Source organism: Crotalus tigris, unplaced genomic scaffold (genome assembly GCF_016545835.1).
Source record: "Crotalus tigris isolate CLP2741 ecotype Arizona unplaced genomic scaffold, ASM1654583v1 scf7180000018777.2418813, whole genome shotgun sequence".
Taxonomy (NCBI): Eukaryota; Metazoa; Chordata; class Lepidosauria; order Squamata; family Viperidae; genus Crotalus; species Crotalus tigris.
The window spans coordinates 927,578-950,207 of record NW_024097195.1 but is presented as its reverse complement, the minus strand read 5'-3'; the positions used below and the strand labels follow the sequence as shown (position 1 = coordinate 950,207).

At 34.3% G+C, this 22,630-nt stretch overlaps 1 protein-coding gene across 3 annotated transcripts in view; it reads right to left on the bottom strand.

Moving 5' to 3' along the window:
• The window catches only part of DNAJC24 (DnaJ heat shock protein family (Hsp40) member C24), a 41,085-nt gene that overhangs the window by 8,854 nt on the left and 9,601 nt on the right, over nucleotides 1-22,630 (bottom strand). For 2 of the 3 annotated variants that reach the window (XR_005558240.1, XM_039355918.1), the window contains exon 3: nucleotides 5,818-5,956. Coding sequence is in view for 2 of the 3 variants with exons in the window: in XM_039355918.1 (XP_039211852.1) it covers nucleotides 5,818-5,956 (139 nt within the window). In the remaining variant the exon portion in view is untranslated. Of the gene's footprint in view, nucleotides 1-5,817; nucleotides 5,957-11,434; nucleotides 11,537-22,630 lie in introns of all 3 variants that reach the window. The other variant, XM_039355919.1, reaches the window with a different exon arrangement.

Here is a 22,630-nt window from a genome sequence, read left to right as displayed (position 1 = left end):
TCACAATCAAGAGGCCCAGATTGCAGGCAGTTGGAGATGGCCTAGGTCAGGGATAGGCAACCTTGGCTCTTTTATGATTCGTGGACTTCAACTCCCAAAATTCCTGAGCCAGCTGCTGGCTCAGGAATTCTGGGAGTTGAAATGTCATAAAAGAGCCAAGGTTGCCTACCCCCCCCCCCAGGTTATCTTTCAGAACAGCACCGTAAATTGTCAGAATACACCAGAGAGCTTACAAAGTAGTCCAGAGCACTAGCGTTCTGATTAAAAGTCCAAGGCACAAGCCACTACCATCCATTGTGCTGGCAACTTTAGGAAGCTCAAGGACATAAAACGAAAGCTAGGATAAAAATAGCAATGGGGGATGGGGGGCAAGGGGGGAAACGGAATTGCTAGAATCTCCAGTGTCCAAGCTGACAGATTTGTGATATCAAACTGCACATTCTCCCGGCACACAAGTAACTGAGAATCTGAAGTTGGCTAGGAAGGGCAAAAAAAAATTAGAAGAGGAAACCCATAGTAAACTATGGAGTATAGTGTAGATTATACAGTAAGAGTATAGAATAAGGTTTAGCTGCTGAGCCATTGTACTGCCTCCCAAGAGTATAGAATAAGAATATATAAGAAAACAGTACCAGAATCATTGGAATTAACACACATTGGTTAAGGTTAAGGTAAATCAGAAGACCAGCCTGGCTTAAAAGTGCCTAGAATAAATGAGACTAAACCTCTGCTTTAAGTGTGCATCTTTACAACTATATTGTAGTTATAAAAATGCTTTGATTATAGAAATTGTCAGCCCAAATCTGTCATTTCAAAACTGTGTAACACAGAAGAACTGCTGTGGACCTCAGAAAAATGAGCATGTTCTAGCAACATTTTAGAATACTTTCTGAATACTTTATTGACAATCTTATTTTGTTACACAGATTTGATAGCATTTCTTAGAAGATGAATGAGACAACTGTGTATACAATTAATTTTTAGTTGGATGAGTAATGTTTCTTGACAATAAAACCTAAATGAAATACCTAAAAGACTGCCTCCTTTCCTATGACGTTGCCCTTAATTTAAGATTTCCTTTGAAGACTTTCTGTGTGATCTCAATGGCTATGGTGTTATCCTAATAGCCAAGGTGTTTTCTTCCTACAGAAATAAGACTGAATCTTTTATTAGGTTTTGGAAAGCATTAAAAATATTTCAGTTCTTCATTGGTTATATATAATTTTAAATACAACAATTATATTCTGCCTCTTCCTACTTCTAATCTACTGTATTATTATTTTTTTAATTTTTAAACTACAATTTCCCCGAGGACTTTCCTATAGATGAAAAATAATGCAGCCATAATTTTATAAATAAATATTAAATCACTATTAAAAGCAAAGTTCAGTAAAGCTTTACCAGGATTGTGTGTGGTCTGTGGAGAAAGATAAAGGAAGACATATTGCAAATGGAGCTATTCTGTATGTCAAATACTGAAGAAAGTGCAATCAACTTTTTACTGCCACATATTCTTTCAAAAAGCATCCCAGGTATCAATAGTATACCACAAAATAAATTTTGAATCTGAGCATATCATCATCCATCCCCCATCTCAATAATTCTATGATGAATCTTCAGATCAATAATCAAATTAAGAGTGTCATGCACAGAAGAGACATTATGTTAAACTCTCCCACAGAAGAGAATAACAAAAATAAAAAACTGAGATTATCCTAGATATAATCCTAAATAGTTCCTAGTATTTTTTTATGAGCTGTAAATGTTACTGCTTTGTTTCAAAAATATATGCACTTTACTAAAAAGATATTATCATGCTTTACTCTGCTACTTTGATGTATGTAGGTAATTATATATTTAAAAAGTTCTCAACCCAATCACATGTGACTTTAAAAGACCTCCTGGTATTTAAGATAGTGAAGAAGAAGGTGAAAAGGAAAATAAAGAGGGTAAAGTCTCTCCAGAAAATCAGATTATTATTCAAAGCCAGTATTACAGAAACTTGGCTTAAATCTAAGATGGAGAAGATGTAACAGGATGACAGAATAGTTAATAAGAAAGTTTAAGAAAATGGCTTTCAGATATTTTTATTAGAACAAAAAGATGCATAAAGTTTAGGAAAATAAATAGACAAACAGAAAAGTACAATGAATACATGTAATATTTATAAACTTTCAATTCCCATAAACCTATAGCTTTCTATCTTGTCTTGTAATGTTGAGCAATACATTCTTAGCCTATATTCACCATAGGGTTCTTAGAGAACCACAGTATGAAGTTGATATTTGTTATTTATTTTGTAAGGTTTTTAAACCACTAATTAACAACTCTGAGGAGAGGACAGTTCCCATCATAAAATTTGATTAAAACAATTAACAACATTAACAATCCAACAAATAGGAGAAAAAGAAAAATGCAAAACAAAAACCAACAAACAAAATCAAAACCAAAGAAAACAAAGAAAAGGAATACCACACTTAACAGTCCTGAATTGAAACTCCATTATTCACCAGTGGTAGCAGTCATAACATTCCTGCCCCGTGGCCTATTTTCAGGGGCATTCAAAAAAGTCACCTCTAAATCACAGCAACGTTGTAATTAAAATGCTCATCTGAACTATTTGTCCATCTTTAGAAATGTATGAAAAGAAAAGTCTTAATGTAAAAATGGTGGAACAGCAGTACATTGGGGAAACTGAAATGAAAACACATTTTAAAAGTAATGAAAAACTTCAGAAAAGAGAGGTTAGCAAACATAAGTATAGTAAAAGGGCCATGTGAATCACTTGTGAGCAGAAACAATTAGATTTTACACTTACATAGAAACTGCAAGCAAGCAACCTAATAGAAGTTATGCAATCTTAAATTTTGCTTTTTAAATTTCACTGAAGAGACATCTAAAAATAGTTTCATTTAAATTGTATGTCTTAAACAACAATTTAATAAAAGATGAATAAGAGTCAGAGTCATCTAAAAAAATGGGCAATGTATATAAACTGCTGAATTAAAGCGGCAGCAAATTAGAGAATTATAAGCTGTAACAAAATTACATTTATTAATTAAATGTTTGAAGACTTTCAGTATATTTTTATTAAACAGTTTCTAAGAAATAGCTGAATCCCTATAAATATTTTCTTGGAGCTTAATTTGCTGCTTCTGTAGATGCACTTAGCGAAACAATTAAGTACAGGTAGTCCTCAACTTCCAACTGTAATTGAGTCTGGAATCATGGTTGTAAGTCATGCCTGTCATTAAGTGGGTCATAATGCGACTGACCTGATTTTACATTTTTGGCAGAAGTCATTAAATGAATCACCCTGGACATTAAGTGAACCCATTATCTCTAATGAATGTTTTTTGTCAGAAACCAGAAATAAACGTTTTCAATAAAAAAACGACATAAATTGTGGTAATGTGACCATGGGATGCTGCAATTGGCTGTAAATGCTGGCTGGTTGCTAAGTGTTTAAAAAGCAATCATGTGATCGGGGCAAGGCAGCTGTATAGAAGTACATGGGGGAGGGGTTCATCGTAATTTCAAATAGTTGCTAAGCGACCAGTTGTAAATTGAGAATTACCTATATTCAATATTTGTAAACAACATAAATATTCATTCACTCTAGATCAGCGGTGTCAAATTGCCGGCCTGCGGGCCAGATACATCATCTGGAAGCCGTGCCCACCCCATTGCCGGCAATGGAAAAACCGCCCTGATACATTGCGCGACGTCACATGATATCGCGAGTTTGACATGTCTGCTCTAGATCAACTGGACTGTCACTGTGCTTTTTAACATTTTTGCCGTACATTAAGTAAATAAAAATAAAATAAATCTTACAACTTAACATAAGCCAGAAATCTTCAGAAATGTCTCTATTCATTAAAAAAGTGATAATAAATGCTGCCCAATTTGTTTTACTTGGTTCAACAAGCTTAGGAATTGTGTTCCAATTGTTTCTGGTGGTTGTGGCAAAATTTAAATAAAGATGCCGCTCTCTCTAATTGGTTTTGTGTTATATCCTAACTGGAATTACTGGCTTGTTATTCTTCTATATTCAGTGCCAACCTTGTTCCTGTGATCACTTTCTAATTACACATTTTCAAGGTAGCTAGAAAGCGGAAATCAGAAATCCCAACTTGGAGATAATGTTGATTACCATTCTGATAGTTTAATCACTTCTACTGGCAGAAACATCCCGATGAAGGGAACAGTTATAATACATCAAATATAGCTAAAAACAAAAGCTACATGTCCCAGGCATACATGTTGCCATTCCAGTGACTGCAACAAGTGCTAGCACATAGACTACTATTAAGTAATTTCTTTACATAAAACTGTCAGTCCTCTCAGAAAAACAAGAAATGCACATCAGTGCCCAGGTTCAACCAAATCAAATAAATGTGGCTAAGTTTTAAATATTAAAAAAAAAAATAAGTCCAGGAAACCTTTCTAAATAAATAATAAAATCTTCATCCTCCACACTGCCTGAAAGGATGATGCCAGCTATTAATATTTATATTTTTATTTCAAATATAATTATGTAATATGTTTGAATGAAATAATTTCAGTTGTTACAAAAGGGAGGCTATTTTTCTGAAAAGCAGAGCTCCATTTTTTTTTTTTTTGCCTAACAAGTACTAATTCTTCCTTAGGCTTTAAGCCATACGATTAGATCAAAATTTATTTTGTCCATTGCACATTTGCAAATAAATAATGAACAAAAATAAGCTTGTCTACACAGTATATTATATGTATCTGCCAGCCATGCTGACTAAGCCTTTGTTTCTAAAATAAAATTGTGGCAACCTTCACAGCAGGGAAGTTAAAACAGCAAGAGAAAAAGGTTTGATGGTGTGCCAACGTACAATGGAAGGGAATTCAATAACATGCTGCAGAGAAAGTGAGCTTTTATCAGACACACTAAAAAGTGGTGGTAGTTACACGTCAATGCTAGACTGGAGTGTGTTACTGCAGAGTGCAACTGAGTGTTTTCCCCACAGGCAATACACTATTATTGACTCCCCCCATTAACATGGAGGGTGGGTATACATTTATTGAAGGTTCTAATGGAAGGCTGAGGGACTCCTATCCTGAGGCCAGAACAGAAAGACAGCCTATCACGTCATGTAATGGTAGCCCATGTGTGACAGATCTGACCTACATTTCCCCCTTTCTTTTTCACAACAGCCTGTCACTGTTTTACAATGCTATATTTCAAGAGATATACAAAAGGTATACTGGAACTGCCTGGTTAAATGAATTGTAGTTATAACTTGCTTGCTGAAAGCTAGCTGGCATCATACGTGCCTTATGAAAAAAAAATATATCCTAGGACAGTGCTTGATTTGTAAAAGGTGATAGAAAGAATCCAGGTCAATTACTGCAAAGTGTTCATAAAAAAACATATGTTGCAGGATACCTTTGACATAAATTACTCAAACTAATTTAAAATGTAGCAGTGGAATGTGGCAGAGGGCGTGACTCTGGTAATTAAGAACATTTAGTGAAAACGCTTTAAATACTGTCAAATGAAGAATGGCTAAATGAAGTCATTATTATCTAAATCCTACATGCATTACATTTAGAACAGTTACCACCTAACGCTTTGTCAAAAGTAATTTAAGGTTTTTAACTGCCTAATGTAGATGTGGCAATCAATATAAATGATGCATCCAAATATGAAAGCAAGATAGAAGCAAATGAAATGTTTTGGTTGAACAAATAATGTTTCAAAAGCCAACATCAAACTACTCCCACACTTTCCACCACTGAGAGCTGCTGCTGCTGCTACTACAGCCCTCCTCAGCAGGAACCTACCACGCTGCTGCAGGTCATACTCTTTTTTTGTCTCTTCATTTCCTAGAATTTTCCATGCTTGATCAATTTCGATGAACCTCTGCATGCGTGCCTCTGCTTCTCCTGCTGGCACATCTGTGCTCTGTTTGTCTGGGTGATGCTGTCAGTCAAAAAAGGAAAGTGAAAAGAGAGAAAAGAAAGAAGAGGGAAGGAAGAGAATCAATAATAAATAGGAGATTTATTTTGAGGTGCTCGGACACAAAGTTAGGACCACGGTGCCATGAAAAAAACAAACAAAGGGAACAATGCTGGCCAGAAGAGACTGCTGGCAGGGTAATTAGACTACTGCAATAATAGCAAATACACCAGTGGCACAAATGTCACAATGTGCACTGATAGCATTTTCTGGATAATTTGCCAATGGAATCCCTGGTCTTATGGACAATTTATCTAAGGAGAATGACTAATGCAAAGAGAAACAAAGATTCACAAATGAATACAAGATGGAAGTAGAAGCTTATTATGTAATACAGACACATACAACTTTGTTAGTAAATACAAATTACGTCACATTGCCAATGTTTATTTTCCATTTAAAACACTTGCTTATACTGGGAGTATGGAGTTGAAACAGTGAACAAAACACTATTAAATGGAAATACAGTTTAACACATACGTAATGCTATTTTTGAACGGGTAATTCATAATGTTAATGTATTCCAATCCAATGAATAAAAAGTCCAAATTATTAAAACTTATAGGTCAATGCATGGATTTTGTAACTGATAATACAGCTAAGATACATGGTATAAATGCAAAATACAGATAGTCCTTGACTTGTAGCCTTTCGTTTAGTGACTGTTCAAAGTTACAACAGCACTAAAAAAACAATGACTTATGACCATTGTTTGCACTTATGATTGTTGCAGCATCCCTGTGGTCATGTGATCAAAATTCAGATGCTTGGCAAGTGGCTCATATTTATGACATTGCAGTGTCGCGGGATCACAGGATCCCTTTTTGTGACCTTCTGACAAGCCTAGTCAATGGGGAAGCCAGATTAACTTAACAACCATGTTACTAAGTTAACTATTGTGGCAAGAAAGGTTGTAAAATGGGCAAAACTCATTTAACAACTCTCTCACTTAATTGTATAAATTTTGGGCTCGATAGTAGTCATTGGCCAAGAACTACGACCACAATTGAGTAGTGATATTTTATTCTTGGAAATAATATTGCAAACACAGCATAGTGTAGTAATATATATATTAAAATCTATTAAGGAAGAAATGCAGTAATACTTCTAATATTCATTTGCCATTAACATATACACTACTTTTCCAAATAGCATGCTATTTAAGATTATTACGGTATGTTCAATTCATTACTGTAAAAAAAATCTATTTTAAATTAAGTACCTCAAACATTTGAATATAGTATGTTTATATTATATACCCAATAATTTGTAAAAAAAAAAAAAACACTGGTGCAACATTCTAAACATTCCACTGTTATGGAAATGCTACATTTTTTTAAAAAATGATTTTTACAAAATGTAACACAAATCTACATCTTTTAATCATGTTTTCACTCTGCCCAATTTGAAGACATAGATGTTTTCATTGAATACTGATACCAGAATATAGAGACATACATCAGTATTACATAGATAAATTACACAACTCAACAAAAGTCCTAGGTTATAAATTAAATCATCATTAGTTTCATCAATGATTTAATCATGAATTTGTTATTTCATAGGAATAAAGATACTATTATAGTTTGTTTTTTGAACACAGAATTCTTAATATTCCCTAAAACTTCCTATTGTTGTTTTTAGTATTTGTGGATCACAGTAAGACAGATGCAAAAAATATAAATCTAACTTTACAGAGAGAATACATGGAAGAATTTCAAAGTGATTTGTGATTTGTTCATTAAAAATATAAAGTTTATACTGGTAATGCAATGGAAGAGGCAATGAAAGACTTTATTCTAAAGGCACCATCCATAAAGGTATTTTGAACTGTTTGTTTCATAGTGTTATTTCTGAAGGGAATCAATATGATCAAATAAATAAATAAATAAATAAATAAATAAATAAATAAATAAATACCATGCAATGAACATTTATGCATGCATTATTTACAGACCAGTGAGTCTATATTTCTTTCAATGTACATCTGAAAATATGTTTCCCATTCACTTTTCTGGCAGAATAACATTTCAATACTATAAACTTTAACTGCAATGGCCTTGCTGAGTTTTTGGCATCTACTGTATGCTGTTGCTGAAAAATAAAAATTAAAATCCATACTTGGATGGATAATATGTTAATTGGAACTAATCAAGATGGCATGAACAAATGTGTCAAAGAGGATTCTTATCAAGAATATGATACAAAACTCAAAAATGGGAAAAAGAAGAAAATCTCCCAAATTGAACAACATATTACAACCATAAAGTATTTAGTTTAATATTAATCTGAGATGGTGCTTGTAAGCTGATCTATCTATCAATGGAAGATATATTGAGCACTCAAGCATTAAGAAAATACTTCCTTATTCCATGTCCAAAAAACCCCCAAATACTTCATTTCAGTTTTTTTATACATGAAACACTGTACTTTTTATATCAAAAAGCAATTTTGGCATTTCACTAGGGTAAAACAGAATTAAGTCATACCACACAGTATCACCAAGCAGCTGGAAATGGCTAGAATCTTCAGTTTGTACAGTCCATTTAAATATAACTGGTTTTATTTCACCTTATTTATTGAAATAATTTAATGAATTTCTTTATAGTTTCATTATTAATTTGCCTTTTATTGATAGCCTCATTGAAAGATTGTAAATTTGTAAGGGTACAAATTTAATAAATTAAGAGTAATAAATCCATTTTATCAAGGATGGATACATTACCCATGTAAGTAATAATATTTATTTGCACCTCTAAAACAGATATGTCAAACTCACGATGTCACGTGATGTCATGTGACTTATTGGAACTTTTCCCCCATTGCCGGCAATGGGGTGGGCGTGATTTCCTGGTGACGCGTCCGGCCCGCAGGCCGACAGTTTCAGACCCCTGCACTAAAATATCACCGTAAGAACATTGATTAATAATCATACTACAAGTAGTTCTCCACTTATTACTACAATTGGGAGTGGAATTTCACTTGATGAGCAAAGCAGTTGCTAAGCAAGACATCACATGCTCTGCTCAAAAGCCGCAATCCTGGCATACCTGGTTGTGGTCCTTAAGCGAGAAATGCGTTTCATTAAATGGATGGAGTCCCAGGTAAAGGACATGGGGTTCCTCAAGGGCTGAGGGGGGCTGCTTGCAATGAGGTACTAAGCATCAATCACCCCAGTACAGCCTAGCAATGCAAACAAAGCTGCCAAACCCCCAGAAGCCTCAGCCATCACACAACCCAGCAGCACTTACAACTGCAAGGCTACTACAACTGCCGCCATTCATGTATCTCTTCTCCTAATCTATGCCCCTTTGGCCACGCTGCTCAGTGACAGCGGTGCCGGGGTGGGGGCTGAAGTAGAGGCCTGAAGCCTTTAATGGTCTGGGCTCTGCCCTTGCATAGGCTGGGTGAGCTGTCAGCAGTTGGAGAAAAACTTGGAAGCTAAGTGGAACATTGTAGATCCTCTGAAATGCAGGGCAACGGAGGCAACTGGGTCTTTGTGGAATGGTGCTGAAGTGGTGCAGTGTGGGGCTTGAAGCAGCATTTCTCAGTGGCAGTGGCAGCCCTGGGGATGAAGCAGAGGCCTGGAGGCAGTGGAAGAAGGCCGCTGAAGGTCTGGCCCTCTTCTGGTCCAGCTGAAGAGGACAAAGGGGCATAGATTGGGGAGAGATAGGCAAGTGGGAGAGTTGCAACAAGCCACAGGTTGTAACTGCATGTGGGCTACCAAGTGCCCAAATTTTGATCATAGGACCACAGGTTGCTGAATGAACAAGTTGAAGACTACTTATAGTTCCATATCTGAAATAGTAAAATTGCAATGAAGTAGCATATCATTAATGAATGCAGATAATACGTTAGTAACGTTATTTCCTCATTAACTATTTCTGAAAACAAAGGAACTGTATTACTGAAAATGAAACTAGAAAGGATGCCAAAATGAAACTACAAAACAATAATGGAATGGGTTTGTAACAGATTTAAATTGCTAATAAATGGAAAGCTCTGATATCTAATTATTAACTGATTGCTTCAAATACTGAATTTTATTTTAGGGAAAAGAGCAAAATTATAATATTTCTGATACTGATATATGTAAATAAATATTTCATTTAACGGACTATGTTTTAATTTTTTAAAAATTTAGTTTTAGTAACATAAACCATAGTAATCTATTGTTTTCACCGTTTATATTTTTGAGGCAATACAACTGACTTACAGCTAATCTTATTTTAGGTCATATGGATTCCCCATCTACCCAGCCCACAACCGTCTTCCTACCAATTGATTCCATATTGTTGTAATAATTTTTATCTAATGTTTTTATTTGATAAATATGTTAAGCCTTGTTAAAACAAACAAACAAACAAAAATCTATTATTCACTATAGGAGTATGAACAGTAGATAATTGCCCACATCTCATCCTAGACTAAGGCTAGTTGAAATATCCAATCTGCAACTCAACTATTATTTTAAGGGAGAGTGCGGTGCTAATCCTGCCACTTTGGATGGCTATTAGGAAAAAAAAAACCCCATTAAGCTGTGCCCACTGCTGTTACCAGGAGCTGCTCTTGCTCAGGGTGAAACTCCTGGACCTATACAGGAAGATGGACAGCCTGGCTGGCTGCACACCTAAGGGTCTTTGGGGTTATATGACACTTCTTCCAACCAGCTTTGCCAGCTGCCTTGCACAAGAGGTTAGGTTGCCTCTCCAGAAGTGAGTCTTCAAGAATAGGATTGTTTGCTTTTTGATTTATAATATTTCAATCTCATTGGAATCAAATGACTCTTTGAGGTTAATATAAGAAAAAGATTTTTAAAATCCATGGTAGGCATATAAATTAAATAATACAGATAGTCATCAAATTATTACTGTTCATTTAATAATGGTTTGAATTTAAGGTAGACTTGGAAACAATGACTTACAACCCATCCTCAGAGTTACAACTGTCACATCATCTCTGTGGTCCTATGATCACAATTCGTGTGGGTGCCATCCAGTTTGCATTTTTGACGGTTGTAGCATCTTGCAATCACAATAGTGATTTGTAACCTTACCAGTCGGCTTCTAACAAGCAAAGCCAATTAGGGAAGCTGGATTTGTTTAATGACCACAATAAGAATGGTTGTAAAATCCAGTTCTGTCATGGGATGACTCCTTTAATGACCACATCACTTAGTAAGCAAACTTCTGGTCCCAATTGTAGTCATAAGTTGAGGACTACATGCAACATAGATAAAATTCAGATTTTAATTCAATTTAATTCAGGGTGGATTTGATTTAAATGATTTAAGTGATTTAAATCATGATTTAAATCACGAGTAAAAAGGCTTAATTTAAATCAACTCAATTTATATCATAATTTTTAAAGAACAACTGTCATCCCTGTCCTGCAGCAGCTCCTCCTCTGACCCGTTGTTGACTCACCGACAGTCCCACTCACCTTAATGGGATGGCTGGTGATGCTGCAGTGACACAACAAGGTGAGGGACATGGCAGGCAGCAGGTGAGTGGATGCTCGCTAACAGGCGCTGCCATGATGGATCTGAAATGACAGGTGTTCTTTAAATGTAAGGACTCATTCTTGCTGGGAGTTAGAATCTTTAATATTATTATTTGCAAACAAAATGAAGGTTTCCTATTTAGAATAATAAGCTGTCAGATTAGTAAAACAGCAATATCAGAACCGATTTTAGGTTAATAGGTTAATCACACATAGAGAACTACTCAAATTCTTTTAATTAAAACACTTAGAGCCTGGTACAGATGCATTTCTCTTAAAAAAAAATCATACAGTTTGTAGTGTATGCAGATTTGCAAAACAATGGGATAAAGGAATATTCCTGAACTTTGTTTTATGATTTATCTCATGGTTACTGTGAAATTGTATGAATGCATCAATGCAGTGCATGTTATCTCACTTGCAGAGCTTGGATTCATTGAATGAGTTTACCAAAAATGTAAATATTGCAGAATATTCAGCCTCATGCTATATAACTAAGTTCCATTTCATGCTGAATAAACTAAATTATCTTAAATACAAAACTATATTTAGATAGATTTTTACTCCAAAAACATTTTATTAAAATAAATTTGATAAAAAACAAAAAAATCCAATTTAAATGAAAAAATCTGGTTTTTTTTAAATCATTGATTATTATCCACCCTCATTTAATTTGAACATTGGGCCCGATCCAACAAGATGCAGTTCAGTGGTGAGAGGCCTTGACTTCCCTACTGTCACTGGCCCCTAATAAAAGTTCCTTTTGAGACAATGCCTGTTTCAGACTGATGGACTGAATATATGATTTTCCCAATTCCTGTTCAGTTTTCTGCATCATCTACTTTTTCATGAATATGCGCCCAGTACTTTAGAGCTGAAAGTCCTTACCTCTATGATTATTAAATCTGAGAGAATAATTCTATTCATAGGATTTCTGGATTCAAGTCAAATTCTTCATTTGAGGTTTTGTCCTGTATTTTGTAAAGGCTCAAGATAATTATAAACAAAACTTTGTTGTGGAAAATTCAGAAGAACAGAGCACAACTCTGAGGAGAAATAATCAAGCATTTATGCAAAGATCATTGAACCTAAACTTTACAAGAAAAAGAAACCCAAATAATGAGAAAGCAATGATTTTTATAGAAGTTGAAATCTTCAACTTGAATTTCTCATCCTACAGCAGGGTGTCAAACTGCCGGGCCCGTGGGCCAGACATATCATGTGGAAGCTGGGCCCACCCCATTGCCAGCAATGGCAAAACAGTCCCGATATGTCACGTGACGTCACATGTCTGTCCTACAGCATGGGAAATCCAAGGAATCTGATTTGTTGGCAATTTGGGGGGAATCTAAGCAGGTCTTTAATGGTATACATGGGATTTTTTCTGTTGTTGAGCAAAACAGCTGCAGACCTTGGGAAGTCCATTGTTAAGAAGATGGAACATTGGTGTGTTCACAACAAGCATGAAGAGTGTGTGTGTGTTTGTGTGTGCATGTGTGTGTAAACAACTCTTTATAAAATAATTACAGATAAAATGTAACTGGTGAAATGGAAAAACACCAATGAAAAGGCAGAATATCAGGTAAGTAACTGTTCCCTGGAAGGTAATAGAGGTAACTGATGGAGCACATGATCTAAATACCTGCTCCTAATTTTACTTCTAACAAAATCCATGGGAGATCCTCAACACATCAGAGGATAGTTCTTTGATGAAAAAAACCCTCATCCATTTAAGATCTTTTAGTTTGGTTACTATACAGACTTAATGACTTGCACATAAAAGGTCTTGTACAACAGCTAGCTCTTTGCTCTGTGGCCTACATGGTTCATCAGATACTAATTAGATAGCATGCTCTGTCAACACTTCAATGCTTTTCTATTAATTGATCTTTCTGCCAAATTAATGACATGGCTGTACCAGTTTTGAATTCCCCCAGCCCTTTTACCTGTGAAATACGCAGAAGCAAAGAAAAATGTCAAAAGATCCCCCGTTATCTGCTCTTGTTCAATATTTCAACACAACATTAAAAAGACCATGCTAAAAGTTTGATTGTATCTACTTTGACTCATCATATATTTGATACTAAAAAAACTCGTATTCTCATTGTATCAAAACATGAAACTGATAAAATTATGAGCAATGGTTATAATCATGATGGATAAATAAGCGGCACGTATTTATAAAAGTAAAGATTTAATGCTAATGGCTTAAAAACTAAGACGTTCTCTCAAGCCTAAGAAAGTCCAAGAGTGGAAAATTCTTAAGAGAGTAGAAGAAGAAAAAAAGTGGGAAAGATAGATTATATTAAGCTCTGATTAATTAAAAAGGAAATTAACCCTAAGTGTGACACAGTTCTAATTAGCAGGGCACAATCACCTATCCCAGTTGTTTAATAAGAGGAGTTTACACATATATGTGAAATTTTTACATTTAGTCTCAGGGGAAAGAATAGAATTTCTTCAAGTTGCTACTTTAAAAGGAAAAAAAAGACACACATCAAAAAAAAATGCTACAAGCAGTTATTCAATGCATATTTAAAAAGTGTTACAATACACTGCCCTTACATATATTCAACTTGCAAATATTTAAAAGTTATTTTGTTTTTATTATACTATGTTTAATTTATTTAATGCAAAAAAGTTGCATAACTGTTTATAAACTTTGCAATTAAATCTTTAAGTGATATAATAAACACAAGATTACAAATAATTAAAAGATATGGTTTATCCATTTTTAAATTGCATTAAGAAAAAAAGTAAAATATCAAAGATAAAGGACTAGTAACAAATGTAGCACACTACTGCCACCTAATGTATTCTGAAACACTACATTCAAAGACTGAGTTTTCTTCACACTGTTTAAAAAAATATTGATGATCTGTAATGATTTTTACTATTTTTCATTATTGTGTGCATAATTCCTTTTCAAACTCCAATCTAGGAAGAAAAGACCCCAAACGATAGATCAATTAACTGTTTTAATTTGCAACTTGTATGCCTATTTTTTCCAAAAACTCTAGCACAAAACAGATATAGAGCCTTACTGAATTATTTTTATAAACACTGTATGGATACACATCCTTTACGCTTCTTTCAATAAATCAGTTTTGCATTAAGAAATATGATAATTCCCAATTATAAATAAAATTTAAAAATAACAACGAAGACTACAATGCAGCTTAAAGATTTGGTAAAGCAACTTTGCTGATACCAGTAGGTACATTGGCTCTAGTAATCATTCATAGTGATTCTGCGGAAGCTATATCCTTTTTTTCCCTGAGGTCCCATGTTCATCTCTTCCATCTATGCTGTCTAATATATCCTAAGCTTCCCAATTTAGAATCCCTTGGCTCCATGGATTTTCTATTCATGCTCTGGGGCCTGCAAATATTGTGCAATTTATATAAATTGCAAATATAAACCTATATCCTTTTTACTGGATTCAACTTTGTTACACTATCCAAGTTTTATATCATCAGACAAGTTGTATTCACTGCATCAATATACTAATTCAACTTTTAACAATGGCTTTCTAAACTTAAAATGGTAAACCAACATCTTTAAGAGCAAAAATAAAATATTACTATTAATAAATGTCACTTTGAGCACCAGGAAGATCAGCAGAGCAAAATATAAAGTTAAATGTGAGCTTTCCTTCCAACATATTCTCTAAATGCTTAAATAAAAAGTCATAGGAAATCCTGGGGTATTTTATCCATATGTTTTAAAATAAAAATAGGATCTGAACATAAAACTTCAGTTTGTATCTTCAAGATAGCTATGCATTTTAAAAACTGAACATGCTAGCATCAACTTTAGTCAAATATTACCAATCCACATCTTGGACTTTTTTGGTTGAACACATGAATTTTTATGGAATAGACTGTTTAATGTGATTGCTTTTAAAATAACTGGTACATTCAATGTCAAAGGAAACAGAACTAAATATTTACAAGGGCAATAATGCAAATATATTCAAGAACCTAAATAAAATCCAAGCTGAACAACATTGAGGCAATTTTTAAATCCATATTTTTGAATCGATAAAAAAGGGTTTTTTTGAAAAAAAAAGTTAATTACAAATTACTGCAGTAATTCCTCATTTAAAGTTTTGCTTTAATTGCTACATCAATTCAACACTGCCACTTTCCACAATGATATTTGCTGGCTGCTCTGCACTGAAAGTTCATTTCTACTCCACAATATAGTACTAGCATCTAGCGTTTTTATGAATTATGGATTTATATACTTCCTTCTTAAGAGATATTAAGAAACAACTTTGTTCTCTGTTCTCTCAACTGACTGCTTAGAACTACAGGAGTTAATCACAAGATTAAAAAGAAATGGAAAAATCTAACCTAGATCAATAGGGAGAGTGAATATTAATTTGACAGAAGAGGGTTTTGGGGAAGAGGTACTGAAAGAATATTAATGTGTTGCATAAAACTTCCAGCGACCTTGCTATGTAATGCTTGCAAGTACTTTCTGCAGAGCTAAAGCAATGGAAGAGTTCATTACAAACAAAGATGGGAAAGTCTATCACACAGCAAAGACTCCTATCTATCTTTTATCTAAGAATCTGCAGTTCAGTGGCTTTTTCTGCTATATAAGAGGAAGTGAAACCAGCATCCTTACCAAACTAACCACAGCTATCCTTGTTTAGTGGTTGTTTTTGGAGCTGTAAATTTAATAACAATTTATTAAACTTGTATATCATTCAATTTTTGATGACCGAGTAACTAAAAAAAACTTTACTATTATAAAAATACTCTTTAAATTTGCAAAAATTCTAAATTTGTCATCTGCTTCAGGTGCTTTGGAGCTCTGTGTCATCCTAGGCTTGAAAACTGTTAAATCTGTCCACCTTGATGATTCATAGCTAAATAAAATATAACCATATTGGACAGGCTGCTTCATATGCACATCTGCAGGTTTAGGCTATTTCTTATACTTCAGCTGAAATATTAATGAGTTTATTAATTTATTAAATTTATAAGGCCTTTGAACTCCACAACTTTGGGTGATATAAAATAAAAACAATACAATAAAAAGGTAAAAAACCCTGCAGGCATCCAGAAGAAAATCATCCAATCTAAAAGCAATGCAGTAAAGAGGATCAGCCAGTATATCCTAAAGCATGGGAAAGGAACCAAGAGTTCAAAGTTCTCTTAAACATATTTGGGGAGGGGGATCAGATGGATCTCAGGGGGAATATTATTGTGCTTCCTAGGATCCATCAAATGACATTCCTTAATGGAGAGGACCAGGAGCATGGCAACTATATGTGATAATACAGGGAAGACAAACTATTGAAGACAGACAGTCCCTTAGATAAATAGGTTGACATCTTGAATCGCAACTGGAAATCTATAGGTAACCAATGTATACAACATGCCCATAATTGCCCACTGCATTATGGAACGGTTACTCTTCAGGATATCATCCTCATATTAATGCTACTTGACCTCAAACTAACAGTTAACCACATTTAGTATTCTCATGGAATTGTTAAAGAGAAGAGGGCAAGTGCTATTTAGACCTGAGATACCCTATACCAGAGGTAGGCAACCTTGGCTCTTTTATGACTCGTGGACTTCAATGCCCAGAATTCCTGAGTCAGCATATCTTGCCTACCCCTGCCCTACACATTAAGAGGTTTAGAGTTGATCTCTCCTTGCTCTCAGCACCAACTGGACTCAACCTTAGAGAAGGAGATATATATTATAATAACCTCTTCTAAGTCCCACAAGTAGCCAGAAGGATACAATGAGTAATGCTACTGAAAGCTGCTGGGATTAACCTATCCCAGTTCTGCCAGTAACCTATCCCAGTTTTGCCAGAAGTCATAAACAAGTAGGACCACTGCTATCTTAGTGATGGCTTGAAACCTGAATGAAAGGGATCTATCCTTTTAGGTTGCTCTGTATCTGCAACAGCCAACTAGGTTTTCAACAACCTCCCCTAAAAGGTTGAAAATTATCTAGTACTGTTGTGGCCACTGAAGTGCTCACTGCCTCCTTCAAAGCAGCAAGACTACCATTTATTAATAAATAACATGGATTTAATGAACAGGTCGAGTTAACATTCCCAAGGATCTTGTCAATCTCCTCAGACAGGCTCACACTGATTCCAGTTAATCACACAATACTTTGTTACTAACACAGTGAGAGGATTTTTCCAGTCACCATCTAACTCAAAGCATATCTGAGAGACTTTGTCAGATATCTAGAATATTTTTAAAATCAGCCCAGAAAATGGTCCTGTAGTTTATCATGATCCCTTCCAGAAATTCAGTTTGATATTGTTATTGAAATGCCAGGTTAAGTTTGGGAAGATCTGATTTTAGATTAAATGAAACCCATAAAACTAGCTGAAGAATCTTAGGTTATTCAGAAAATTAGTTCACATATTGCATTAAGCTATCATATGGCTTGCTCAATAGTGGATTAACATGTTGTATCATCCTACCTAATTGTGGTTTGTTCAATAAATCAAAATTCCATAAAACGATGGCTTCACTCAATACTGTACTGTATAATCGTATACCAATTATAAGAACACAACTTGAATTCTATAAAAAAATTCTATAAATTCTATAATAACTACTATAATTTTTCAGCCCTCTCCTAACGCATGAAGTAAGGAAGTAGATAAAACTTTTTTCTTCACAAAAGCAGCATGCTGTCAGATTTTAAAAAAAGAAACCTATCTTTAATGTGTGATGTATAAGTGTGTAACATTGTTTTTTAATGTTACAAGACAGAAACAAAATGAGGTTATAGCAACATTTTATTGAGAGCAGCGGATTTCTATCAGGGATGGGAACCTGTTGCCCTTGAAATATTGCTGAATTATAATACCCAGCAGCTTTAACTAGCATAACTAATAACATAGGGTGTTGAGAATTACAGTTCAACAATAGTGGGAGGGCTCCAAGTTTCTGACTCCTGTTTTAGCTCCGATTTCTGACATAGGAACAAAGGCACTTCAAGCTGCTGTTCAAAGCTATTAATTTAAACCCATTAATTCTATCATTTACATATATTTTAATTTTTACTAATATCATTATATCTTAGTATTATCTTTTTGGGAAGGTGGCAGAAGACGTAAAATTGGAGCAATAATAAAACTAAATATTTTATGAGAAATCACCCCACAATTTTCTGTTCAGAGAATGGCTGCCACCAGTTAAGCATTCACTTACCCAAGAGTAACTGTCACTTATCTCTATATTGTAGTGACCACAAAACAGTCACCTCTTGGATATGACTCAAGGGAAAATTACTACGAAAAAGTAATCTCATGATAAACAGGCCACAGTTATTTGTTATCTTTTAATTAAGAAATGGATGTTCTTTTCTTGAGTTTGTATTTTATCACTGTGAATAAAATAAAATAAAAATACTGGAAAAAAAGAAATGGAAGGCAATAATAATAATAATAATAATAATAATAATAATAATAATATTGGAAGGGACCTTGAAGGTCATCTAGTCCAACTCCCTGCTCAGGCAGGAAATCCTATACCCATGGTGGCAAACCTATGGTCAGAAATTGAAAACTATAGTCATGTAAATTTTAGTTATACTAAACTATTAAAAAGAACATTGATCCATACACTACTGATTAAAAAGTCCACAGGAAAAAAAATCTTTTATAGCGATATGGAAGAATGAGAAAAAAAAGGAAAATGAAAAATTTCAGAAAAAAACAGTTCTCAACCACAATGCTTGTGTGTCACCCATTCTCCTCTTTTCCCCTATAGATTAGATTTAAATTTGTGTGAGCATTGAAAATGACTTCTATGAAATATTTTCCTTTTTATAGTGTCTAAAACACTTTTAAAAATAAGTTCCTCTATTCCAAATATATAGCATGAACATTTTACATAATCTACATTACAGAACGCAATTCCTCTATCTATTATAGAGATGCAAAGTATTTAAATCCAAATGCATCTATACTTTGATAGTAAGCATGGTATATATTTCATTTTTTCCCTATGGAAGCTGATTTTCTACCCCTATATAAGTGGCCTCGTCTTTTCCACAAATATTAGATTTGTATTCCTATGCAAATATATGGAAGTGAGAAAGAAAAAAAATATATACAGGAAATATACAGAACTAGTAGTTAGTTGATTCAGTCTATTCAAAACCACAGATTAAGTGGCTCTGAATTATACCATCAAGAGATAAATATACCATCACCTAGTATTAAGTATATTAATATATATTATATATAGTATACATTATCAGTAATTGTGTGCATGTGTGTATTGCTATAAAATAAGTTGGCTGCAGATGTCCAGTTTATTGGTTCAAATTATTTCTTGGCAACAGCTGTTTGCCAAGAGATATTTGCAAACCATCACACAACAAGCACTGTATTTAGATGTAATTTTGAATACTATGGACAGATTTAAAAATCAAAATCAAATGTGCTAAAGATACTTTGCGACAGGTGCTCCAAAACAATGCACCATTTAGAGTACTCTAGTAGATATATTATGCAAACCTACTGAACAAGCATATAACTCCTTTTTTCTCCCAGGTTTCTCCTTACCCATTCCTCAGATCTACTCATTACAATCATAAACCCAGTCACAGGTGAACACTAATTATTTAAACTGCATAACCTGAAGAATCACTGTTGAAGAATATGAATATTAGATTTGATTAAACTTATGATGAGACGCTCCGTGGCATTAACTAGTAGAAGCATTTACTGACTTAAATTTAGATCAACCAGCTGTGATAAGATACTTGGATGTGTGATTTTACCACCCTAAACTCTGCCTGTCTATTACTTTCAAGTAGACAGGCTATCAACATGAACAACAATTCGGCTGTCAGATAGACCCCTGGTTTTAGGAAGACTCAAGTACTCTGACTTTGTAATTTCAGAACTGGCCATTACAGCAATTTAAATTTTAACAGCCACTTGCTTAGAAAAAGATGGGGATTATCAGGAAAGAAAAAAGTAACCAGATCAGTGGTGGGATTCAAATATGTGAACAACCAGTTCTCTGTGTGGATGCCATTTCCGGAAGCCCATTCTGGGCCTGGGCAACAAAAAATTAGCTACTGGTTATGCTAAAGTGGTGTGAACCGGTTCAATCCCACCCCTCAACCAGATGCAATTGTACCTTCAAACATAGTTTAATATCTGAATCATGTTGCCTCCTATCTATTCTTAAATACTCATGCATATACCTGTAAGTTCAATTAACATATTGTACGAGATAGGCTCAAAGCCTCCAATTAATAGGAAACTCACTGGGTAACTTTGAGCCATTAATTCTGTTTTACTCCGGCCTATTTCACAGAATTATTGCTGTGAGGTGAGAATGAGAGGAAGACACCTATAAACCTCTTCACTGAAATCTCAAGAGAAAAGCTAGAATATAAAAGCAAATAAGTTATATACATAAAAATGCCACGATCTGAGCCGAGGTGGCACAGCAGTTAGAGTGCAGTACTGCAGGCCACTTTAGCTGACTGTGTTCAGCAGGTCAGCGGTTCAAATCTCACCGGCTCAAGGTTGACTCAGCCTTCCATCCTTCCGAGGTAGGTAAAATGAGGACCCAGATTGTGGGGGGCAATGTAAATATATATATATATATATATATATATATATATATATATATATATATATACACATACATATATATATATATATATATACATTGCTTACTGGTGTACACCGCTTAGAGAGTGCTTGCACTTAAAGTGGTATATAAGTCTCATAAATAAATAAATAAATAAATCTCTTAAAAACTTCATATATTGGTAAATGGGAGCTACAAAATGTTACCATATAGAACGCCCTATTTCTAGGCCCAGCCAATCCCTTAATTGGGATAACCTACTTTTTACTTTCTTCTTGGCTATTTTGTTTTTAGACACTGTAGACACTGAATATGGTCCATTCTCACTGGGCTGTTGTTTTTGTTTATTCGAAAGAGATTGGCCTTTTAAACTTCTAAAAAACTCTCCGAAAATTCATTTTTTATGAATTATTCTCAAATGTATCCAATGTTTTCAATATTCCTATTCTGTTGACAATCACAAGTGATTTTTTATATCAGAGGAATTAATTTAAATGCATTATAGTCATTGTCAATACTTTCTTTAAAATAAACATCTTCAGCATTATGTCTTACTCAGAAAATATTGAAAATTGTTAATTACTAGTAGGAGCGTCAGGTTTTCCTCATATTGTGTTAATCAATATATTTAATTGATCTCAACAGAGCAAGTAATTCAATTCCAAGCATTTTGAGCTGAACTGGACTTTAGGAAAGTTCAACTGGACTTTAGGAAAGCTGTCGAGTCTGTAGAGGCTTTTATTTTATGATGGGATTGTTACCTAACAATTGGGGTTGGGCAAAAGAAAGTAAAGAAATATTTTTCACAGGGCTTGAAGAAACAAAATAGTTTCATAGATTTAGTGGCAATTTTAATATTTAATGCCCATAAGGAATTTAGGAGAAAACACTATTATAGCAATGAATCATTATCAAGCTGCATCTTTAGATATGACAGAACCATACAAACCGGTAGTGTAATTTAACTTCACTCCCATACATCAGTCTGTCCTGCTTTATAGCAACATATAAATCAATCTATGCTATGATATAGTGGTACACTTTATACTGAATAAATACAAAAACTCACATTTCACTGATATAAGTTCTATAAATAGATAACACGCTTAAGAAAACTTTACACACTTGTTTTTCAATCATATTATTGCAGTTGAACAATACACTTTTAGGCATGGGAGGGGGGGTCATTTGTTTTTCAGTCAGTGCCTTATGCTTAATTTATCCAGTGATGTCAATCTAGTACTAGTGACATTATAATTGCTTCCATGGTAGCAAATTGTAAAGTCACAAACACTGATTGATTCATTTCATGCTGCCACAATTCAGAAAGGAAGGTCAGGCATTTTCTTTAATTAAGATAAAGAATTATTTATAAGTCTGAACACAGTTCTTTCATCTCATTTTTCTTTCACATGATTAAAAAAACAGCAATTAATTTCTTGTACATTTTTAGAATGTAGAGAAAGTTATAGAACATCATGGTTTTCCTGGGGGTTAGAGGGAGAAATAATAATTTCAGTTACACT